The sequence below is a fragment of the Phascolarctos cinereus genome, unplaced genomic scaffold (assembly GCF_003287225.1).
Source record: "Phascolarctos cinereus isolate Bilbo 61053 unplaced genomic scaffold, phaCin_HiC Scaffold_5;HRSCAF=322, whole genome shotgun sequence".
NCBI classification, from domain to species: Eukaryota; Metazoa; Chordata; class Mammalia; order Diprotodontia; family Phascolarctidae; genus Phascolarctos; species Phascolarctos cinereus.
The window spans coordinates 416,800,088-416,810,152 of NW_027555958.1; the positions used below are offsets into that span (position 1 = coordinate 416,800,088).

The following is a 10,065-nucleotide window of genomic DNA, read 5'->3' on the forward strand; positions in this document are numbered from 1 at the left end:
TTATATGTAATCTCAGAATCATTGCTCTAGAACCAGAAGGGGCTTTAGAAGTCATGTTCAACCTCTTCATTTTACCGATGAGGGCGCTGAGAAACAGAGAGGTTAAAAAACTTATGTAAGGTCACTCAGTCACTTAGGCAAGTACATAGTAGAATCTATAGAGCAATGAGCATGAAGTCATGAAGACCTGAGGTCAAAATCAGGCCTCAGACTAGTTCAGTGACCCCTGGCAAGTCACTTAATTTCTGTCCACCTCAGTTTCCTCCACTGTAAAATGGGAATAATAATGGCACCTACCTAGCAAAGAATGAGATAGTATTTTTAAAGTGCTCCGCGCAACAACTGGCACATAGTAGGTGTTTAAATAAATGCTTGTTTCTGCTCCCTTCAGATACTACATGGCAGATTCAGGATCTCAACCCAGTCTTTCGGACAAGCCACCACATTACCTTACCATTACCATTACCCTTTAGTAATCCCCTCTCTCTCTCCTCCTCCCCTCTTCCTTTCTTCTCTCCCTCTCCCCTCCCTTCCCACCTCCTTCTCTCTTTCTCTCTCTCTCCCCACCCCCTTCCTCTCTCCCCTCATTGCACTGATTCTGCCTCACACCCTCATTTTATCCCCAGTTAATCCCCAATAAAGTATCAGCTGAGATGAGGATGCAGCTAGAACAGAAGCTGGCTCTGGAGTCTGAGGATGAGGATAGGGTTACACCCGAGAAACTGACTCTACAAACGCAAGTTGGTACCTTCTCAGCAACTTGGAATCTTAAGAGAGTTGCCTAGATCAGAGGTATCAAACAGTCTGCAATCTCCAGGGCAGCTAGACTAAAATGTAATTGGGAAATATTGAACAAAAAATAAAAATACAATAGAACGTAGATATTGCTAATATGTGGTTTTCTAAGTCAATATATCCCCAGCAAGGACCCAAGGTCATACAACCAATAAGTGTCAGAAGCAGGTTTTGAACCCAAGTCCTCTTGACTTCAAGGAAAGCCCTCTAGCCACTGTGCCACAGTCCCTCTCATTCAGATAATCTGGATTAAAATCCTACCTGTGCCATGGCTTGCACAACCTTGGGCAAGTCATTTCATCTCTCTACCCTCAGTTTCTTCACCTGTAAAATGGGGTTTGTATGTCTAGATGAACTCTGAATGCTCTTCCAGCTCTAGATCTATTAATAATAGCTATCACTTTAATATAATAATATATATTTTTAATATAACAATAGCTAGCACTTTGGGACTTGCAAAGGACTTTACCCATATCATCTCATTTGATCCTCACAATAAGCCTGGGAAGTAGGTGCTATTATTATCCCCATTTTACAGATGAGGAAACTCAGTGAGAGGTTAAATGATTTGCCCAAGGTCACAGCCACTAACTGTCTAAGGCTAGATTTGAACTCAGGGCTCCCTGATTCCAGGTCCAGTGCCCTATCGACTGAGCCATCTCCTAAGGTCTCCTGGGGTATTTGCTTTTAAATAGAAGACACAAAAGTGAAAAGTCATTAGGACCCAAAGAAATAAATTTTTGATGATGAAATTTTAGACATGTTGACAAGCTATTGGAAAGGAAGTGGAAGACAGGTTGGGGCATGATATCATTTATTCTAATCACACCATACCTACACACCACTAAGGTTTATTCTGTTTTTGTTTTCGTTTTTTCACCAGTCCTGGTCGTACTTTTCCATCCCATTCCCTTTGGTTTTTTTGTTCAACTACTGTGACAAATCTGACACTTTCAAGTTTTATTGCTTCCACCAATTACAAAAGACAACAGATATTCTACAAGGTAACATCAAAAACATCAGAAACTATACCTACTTCATGTCAAAGCTTTGGTTTAAAAAGAATTTTTAAAAAAGATCTAAGCTAAGGAATAGCAATTGAGGTCAAGGGAACAAAAGTCTCACTCACATTGAAAAATGGGTGCAAAGTACAGAATGCATGTGAAGCTGCTCGTTTCTGGTGCTGTGGGAAGCCCCTTGGAGACACATGAGACAGAACTCAGCGGGAGTTACTTCAATCAGTTACTTCAGTCAGAGAGGTCTCAGATCAGCCTTACAGAAGCAGGCAAGGGCCTCCGTAGCCTTCAACAGGAGATGGAGGAGGCGGTGGAGGGACCAAGACTATAGGAGACGTTGTGCCCAGGGGAGAAGAGAATCCTAGCTTCATTATTCTAGAAAGAAAGGCAGAAGTGAATCTTTAACAGTGAAATTTTAGACATGTTAACAAGCATGTTGACAGGCGAGGAGACTTGATTAAACATCCCTTGTAATGCCAAGGACAGCTAGATCTGGTTTCATCATTCTCAACCCCCCTACTCTCTTTGAATGTTGGACTAATTATCTTGAGGGACCTAGCAAGTATTGGGCAAATATTTCTTTGATTGATTAAAGTCAGCGGAAGGTTAATTATCTTGGCTAATTAAAAATAATATACTTTCCCTATAGACATCAAAATACTCATGCCAGCATTTTTTTGTGACAGCTAAGAATTGGAGACAAAGTAGAAGCCCATTACCTGGAGGACACTAAACACATTTTGATACCTGAATGAAATGGAACACCCCTGTGCTGTAAGAAATGATGTGTGATGAATTCAGAGAAGCAGGGAAAGATCTACATGAACTGATGCAGAGTGAAATAGGCAGAGGCAAGAAAACAATATACACAGTAAAGACAACAATGTAAACAGAATGAACCTCACACACATATATGTAAAAATTGAATGTAGCAAAATTATAAAGATCAAGCATAATTCATATGAAGAGATATGAGAGGACACCCCCAACCCACCCCTTCATGGCAGTGGGAGGTCCACAGATGTTGCACATTGTACCTGTTTTCAGACTTTTTCAATGTATTGATCAATTGTGCTGAGTTTTTTATTATTTTTTTTGTGTGTCTTTAAAAAATACTATTTGTGGGGCAGCTAGGGGGAGCAGTGGATAGAGCACCGGCCCTGAAGTCAGGAGGACCTGAGTTCAAATCTGGCCTCAGACCAAACACTTGACGCTTACCAGCTGTGTGACCCTGGGCAAGTCACTTAACCCCAAATAATAAAAATAAATTTAAAAAAATACTATTTGTTATATGGGTGGCTCTCTGGGAGGAGGAGGGATACTAGAGATACCTATAATAATATAAAAAACAAAAGACAGCAATAACAATTTACTTAGAAAATAATAACACATTCAACAACTATCTAATTCATTGGTCTATGAAATCTGGTCCTATGTGAAATAGTTGGACCAGATCTTATAGACCATCTCGACCAGGAGTGTGGAACCCCTCTAGGTCTTCAAGTGCAGCCCTTTGACTGAATCCAAACTTCACAGAACAAATCCCCTGCACTTGAGGACTTAGAGGGCCACATGTGGCCTCGAGGCCACAGGTTCTACACCTCTGATCTAGGTTAATGTCCTCATCTTACAAAAGAAAGATATCACCTATATCACCCTACCAGTGAAAAAAGTTCTATGAGTCAAACCCAGAGCTCGTCTCCCAATCCACTGTTCTTTCTACCATACTATACTGCCTCTCAGTTTCATATATGGAAACCTGACCTCGGCAGACCATAAAAGCAGTGACTGTAAGGGTTGGAAGGGGTCTGGATTAACCTTCCACCCAGTCCAGTATTACCCTTAAAAATAATCCTAACAGTCTAATTAGTTCTTTCTTTCTTTCTTTTTTTTTGGCTAGGCAATGGGGGTTAAGTGACTTGCCCAGGGTCACACAGCTAGTCAGTATTATGTGTCTGAGGCTGGATTTGGACTCTGGTCCTCCTGACTCCAGGGCCAGTGTTCTATCCATCGCACCACCTAGCTGCCCCCAGTATAATCAGTTCTTGAACCCTTTTAGTAACAGAAGACTCACCACCTAACAACACAGACTAGGGAACATTATGGTAATCTTCAATTATTTGAAAAATAATTAATTATTCGATGCATCAGACCTGTTCTGGTGGATCCTAGAGGTTGATGCTAGGAGTAAAGTGTGCCAATTTCAGAGAGTAGGGTTTAGACTTAAAGGAAAACTTAACAATTAGAGCCATCCACAAGAAGAAAAGGCTGCCTACCCTTCCTAGAGGTACTCAGTCAGAAGTTGAGCTCATTGGAGGTGGGATTCTTTGTTTAGGCACAGGATGGAGGAGTAGGCCCTGAAGGTCATTTCATAACCCATTTTATTATTAGACAGCTTTAATTCTTAGAAATTCCTTAGATGGGAGCAGCTAGGTGGCACAGTGGATAGAGTACCAGCCCTGGATTCAGGAGGACCTGAGTTTAAATCCAACCTCAGACACATAACCCTTACTAGCTGTGTGACCCTGGGCAAGTCACTTAATCCCGCTGCCCAGAAGAGATGCTTAATAAATACTTGTTCCCTTCCTCTAAGATTTAGCTTCTACATTCATAGAATAGAATATATAGACAATATATAATAGAAAAAATAAAATATGCCCTCCCTCCCTCAAAGGTTGCCAGAAGATCAAATGAGACCTTGAATAGGGAAGTCCTACAGCAAGGTGAGAAGGTGTCTTTTATTTGCTTGTTTTCAGAGTCAGACCTAGACAAACCACCTACTCTACAATTCTGCAGAGTAGCTTGCTGGCAGGATGGCCACCTCTCTGCTTGGAACAAGCCCCTTCCTCCCAAACAATCCCAGCATCCAACTTCAAGGTCTTTGCATCTGTGGGGGAGGACTTTGGAGGGCATCTGATCAAACTCGCTCGTTTTAGCGATGGGCAAAATGAAGACCTGGAGAAGTGAGAGACATACAGTGACCTGCCCACTATCTTCTAGGAAGGAGAAGCTGCATATCGGGGGATATGTCATAGCCATGCTCTTAATCCCTCATTCCCCACTCCCATTAAAATACACTGTAACCTGTTTACTTAAGGGTGTAATGGCCTCTGCCTTCTAAAGGTTCTAATCCATACCACAGAAAACTAAAGGAAAAGCCTGCTCCCTATAATCTCTCTCCATTCTGTCTGTCTGTCTGTCTCTCTCTATATATACATATATGTATGTATGTATGTATACATATACATATAAAATTCCTCATCATTATTACTGCCATTGGAATAACTGAAGGGTTAGACTTCAGGCACAGGACCATAGTGGGAAGGTGTGGGGGAATAGCTTTAGCAGGCTCCCCAAACAGTACAGATGGACTCTTCCCTGCTGTATACATGGAAAGCCTGCTCCCATTTTAAGGACTCCTCTCTTTCCTCCACAGTCAGATGATTCATGTCCTTGCCCCATTAGAGCAGGGGTTCCTAAGATTTTTTTGTGTCATGGACTTTGGCAATCTGGCTAAGTCTATGGACATCTTCCCAAAATAATGTTTTTAAATGCCTAAAATATGTCCAAAAGGAAATCAATTATTCTGAAATACAGGTATCAAAATATTCACAAAATAAATTCACGGACTCTAGTTTAAGAATCCTTGTCTCCAGCAGAATGTTTAAGAGAAGATTACCCCAAGGAATTTCATGGGAAAGCTGTTTCTGGCAACAATAAGTTGGGGAATACATTTTACTTCCTCAGCTTCCAATCATAGCAAGCAAACAAAGAGATTTCGAGTACCTCTGACTCATGGCAACTCTTCGCTTGAACACCTCCATGGTCAAGTCTTTGTAAGGGATGTTGATGGTTCTGACCACGGGGATGTCCTGAGCCCCTGCTTGGAATGCCAAGGAAAGATGAGGGCCTTCCAACTCCTGTAGTGCTCTGCTGTTTGTCATTGCTGAATCTGAAACACAGGCAAGGAATAGATATTCATTAGGCTTCTCTTACAAAGCTGGAGACTAATCAATCTCAACTAGTACTGACACTTCTTGCCAGGGATATTGTCATCCAATGGGCAGGAAAGAGAATAATCCTGATGCATGCATACATGGAGCTTACTAGGGTTCCTAGTAAACTTATACTGTTGCCTTTGACAGCATCTTAGTAGCAGCTCACTCTCCTCCCAACTTCTCCATGTTGGACATCCTCTCGGAGGAACTTGGCCTACAGACTTTACAGGGAATAAAGGATGATAATTAAAGAACTAAAGTTGCTTCTTTCCTATTTTTTCCTTTTGGGGGGTAAAATCCCAGTACTTAAGGAAACACTAACCACTCAGAACAAATATTACTGCTTACTACATGCAAGGTTCTGTGTCAAAGAGTTCAGAATATAAAAAGGGGCAATTCCTGCCCTCAAGTAGCTTAGAATCTAGCAGGTTAGAAATGACATTGTCCAAATAAGTACCATTCAAGGTAAGATAGTGCTGGAGCAAAGAAAAGAGAGAACCAAAGCACTTCAGGAAAAATTGAGGAGAGAACTTAGAACTTACAACCTTCTGAGATCTGATTCCAGACCTACCTTTCAGCTGAGTTTTGGGGCTCAGAGTCAAATTGGGGAAGGCTTCATGCAGGAAGCACCTCTCAACCAATCCTTGAAGAAAGAGAAGGATTTCAATGTGGAAAGAAAACACTCTCTGTGGAAATGTAGGGAGGCAGAAGATGGCAGGACAAAGTCAGGGATCAATTTAACTAAAATGGCAAAATGTACAAAGGGAGTTGAATGAAAGAAGGCTGGAAAAGAATGTGGAACTCGATTGTAGAGGACCTTAAAAGCCAGACCATGGGGTCTACAGGCAATGGCAAATCCCTGAAGGTGTTTGAGCTGGGAAGTGATATGGTCACACTTGTATATTAGGAAGTCACTTAGCTAACTCCAGATCACAGAGAACCAGCAAAGAAAAAAATTTTAAGTCCTCATTCTTCTATCAAAACAGCTCAAGCTCTGGTGGAAATTTCAATCCTTAGCTTCTTTTTGTTCTGACTTGTAATAGACCAAAAAGGATTTGTTTTCTTGTTCTTCCCATTATTAAACTGAAGATGCTTTTTGTTGTTTACCACATGGCCTGAATCCCTGGCCTTCAGGGAGATGAATATCTAGATCCATGATAAAAAGGTTCTTGGTAGTGATTTAAAGCTCCTTGGGAACCCTTTCTAATATTAGACATCCAGGTCTCCCCACGCAAAGCTACTCAGTGTCCTCCTCCCAGATCAGAGGTTCTCAACCCCAGACCTGTGACTTCAGAAGTTTTGCAAACTTGGATGGAGGGAAAATTACATCTTTATTTTCACTGACCGCTAATTGAAATTTAGCATTTTTTTCAATTATTTGAAAAAGACAAACAGTTAAGAACGGCAGTCCTCTACTCTTGAAAAGTCATACCCTAGGCCTTCCCTTTTTAGAGAAATACAGTCACAGCTCCTCTTGTGAACTGATTTTACTTACTCTCATCAGAGTATTACTCAGTTTGTCCGAAGCTTTTGTAAAGATATAGTAACAACCATCCTTCCAACCCCCACCCCTTTTATACTTAAAACACAAACACACACCACACCACACCACACCTGGATGAGCTTTCATTGGGCAGAGATGTGAACACTTCTTCAGGCAATAACTCTTGAGTTCCTGATTCCAAATGAACTGATTTTTTTTACCGATAAGGGGCTCAATCTTCTTGCCTGTCAAAGGAATGCTTAGTAAGCAAGCAGATGTCTTCTGACTTCTTGCCTGCTTAAACTCTCCCAAACATTGCCAACTTAAGCCACGTTACTTAACTCTCCTCCCTTCTTTCAAAGACTGAAGAAGGAAAGGTTTGACTAGTCAGGTGATAGCAACAGCCTACAGCTGGGCTCGCTTAGTCGGCCTTCCTTTCTCATTTCATCATCACAAAGAACCCTGTGAGTTAGAGAAGAAAAATTATATTACTGTCCACATTTTACAGATGGAAAATGGAGACTCAGGTTGAGTGATTCATGTAAGGTCACATAACTAGTAAGAAGTAGAGCGAAGACTTTCAAACCCAGGCCTCCTGATATCAATTAGAGTGCTCTTTCTGCTAGCATTAGGACCCTGGGGAAGTTACCTCACCTCTTGGTGGCTTAGGCAGCTTACTAAGACTGCAAGCTAGAGAGAGAACAGCTGCTGACCTGTTTTAGTAGAAGAGCTTTTTTTAAAAAAAAAAAAAAACTCAGTTCCCTACATTGATGAAATCAAGGCACTGATAAAAATCTTTCTTTCTTTTTCTTTCTTTCTTTCTTTCTTTCTTTCTTTCTTTCTTTCTTTCTTTCTTTCTTTCTTTCTTTCTTTCTTTCTTTCTTTCTTTCTTTCTTTCTTTCTTTCTTTCTTTCATCTGTCTATCTTTATATCTAATTATCTATGTACACACATGTATCTACCTATTGAGATATGTATCTTAAGGTATATATATATGTATGTATATACAGAGAGACAGAGATGTGTATATGTGTGTATGTATATGCCTACACAAATAATTTTTCGGTCTGATGTAATTTTCAAGATAAAAATAATGCTGCTTGGTTTTTACTTTATTACAGACCACCTCCAGTTAGTCCTTATTTTCTGCCCTGAAAGTCATCCCAACAAGGTTCCAAAAAGGTCCTCCCTTCTTAACTTGGATCATTGTAAAGCAGTGGAAAGCACTCTGGGATTTGGGTACAGAGCCTATTTTTGAATATGAGCTCTATTATTTTCTTACCTGTGTATTCCTGGCTTGGTCACTTAATCTTTCTGGGTCTTAGTTTACTCATGCTATCATCCGTAAAATGAGGGGAATGAACAAGATGACTTCTAAGGGTCCTTTCAGCTCTAAATCTCTTTCTCTGTCTTCTCTCTGTCTTCTTTCTCTTTTTTTTCCCCTTTGGAGCCTTGAGGTGGTACTTTGGATAAATTGCTGGGCCTGGAGTCAGAAAGACTGGAGTTCCAATCCAATCCAATCCAATCCAATCCAGCCTCCAACACTTTACTAGCTGTGTGAATCTGGACAAGTCACTTCATCTCTGTCTCAATTGCCACAACTGTAAAATGGGGATAACAATGGCACCTACCTCCCAGTGATGCTGTGAAGATCAAATAACATAATATTTGTAGAGTGTTTAGCACAGTTTGTGGCACTGAATAGGCATTTAATAAATGTTTGTTTCTTTCCTTCCTAGTCTCATTTTACCTGTTTTTACAAATTTTAAGTCAACAAGCATTTATTTTCTTAAAATAAATTTTTATTGATGTCTTACGTTTTTTCTAAATCAATATAATTTCCCCCAGTATTATTCCCCTCCTCTCTCCCAGAGAGCCATCCCAGATAACAAATATTTTTTGACACCCCCCAAAAATTAGAAAAAGAAAAAAAATCAGTATAATCTAACAACACATCAAAAAAAATCTGAAAATGTATGCAGTGAATTACACTTGTGGACCTCCCACCTCTGCAAAATGGCAGGGTTGGGTGTCTTCTCATCTCTCTTCCTTTGAGTCATGCTTGTTCATGTCCCCAAGCCATGCTTTACTCTACTTTTGATTTCTCTTTGTGACTGTTCTTTCCATTAACATTCTGTACTCATTGTGTATATTGTTTGCTTGGCTCTGTTTACTTTACACTGCATCAGTTTATGTTGATCTTCCCACGCTCTCATTTATAGAACTCTTTCAGGTTTATAAAGCACTTTACAAATATTATCTCATTTAATCATCCCAACAACCTGGGGAGGTAAGTTCTATTATTGTATCTACTTTCTTGTTGTTCGGTCATTTTTCAGTTATGTCTGATTCTTCTATTTTTGGTAAGGCGATCAGGGTTAAGTGACTTGCCCAGGGTCACACACAGCTAGTAAGTGTTAAGTGTCTGAAGCTGGATTTGAACTCAGGTTCTCCTGACTCCAAGGCCAGAGCTCTATTCACTGAGCCACTTAGCTGCCCCTATGTCTGATTCTTCATGACCCCATTTGGTGTTTTCTTGGCAGAGATACTGGAGTGGTTTGCCATTACCTTCTCCGGTTCATTTTACAGATGAGGAAACTGAAGCAAACAGGGTTAAGTGATTTGCCCAGGGTCACACAGCTATGAAGTGTCTGAGGCCAGGTTTGAACTCAGGAAGACAAGCCTTTCTGACTCCAGGCCTGGCGTGCTGAGCACTTTGCCATCTTGCTGCCCTACTTTACAGATGAGGAAACTGAGACAGAGAGGTGTTAAG

The 10,065-nt window shown here is 40.7% G+C and overlaps 1 protein-coding gene across 1 annotated transcript; it reads right to left on the reverse strand.

Annotated features, from left to right (window-relative positions):
• Window positions 1–1,740: 1,740 nt before the first annotated feature.
• MYOCOS (myocilin opposite strand) lies at window positions 1,741–8,107 on the reverse strand. Its single transcript, XM_078154550.1, has 4 exons — window positions 7,424–8,107; window positions 6,381–6,452; window positions 5,598–5,763; window positions 1,741–2,186 (listed from the first exon to the last, which is right to left on the reverse strand). Exons 1-4 carry the CDS (start codon window positions 7,437–7,439, stop codon window positions 2,069–2,071), a joined length of 372 nt encoding a protein of 123 aa, XP_078010676.1. The 5' UTR covers window positions 7,440–8,107; the 3' UTR covers window positions 1,741–2,068.
• Window positions 8,108–10,065: the final 1,958 nt, after the last annotated feature.

Bases quoted from the DNA above. Each gene is read 5' to 3' on its own strand.
- MYOCOS (XM_078154550.1), bottom strand. The intron at 5,764-6,380 runs GTAGGTCTGGAA...CCTGTGTTTCAG, and splicing joins CCCCAAAACTCAGCTGAAAG to ATTCAGCAATGACAAACAGC. The intron at 2,187-5,597 runs GTACTCGAAATC...CTTTCTTTCTAG, and splicing joins AGAGTTGCCATGAGTCAGAG to AATAATGAAGCTAGGATTCT.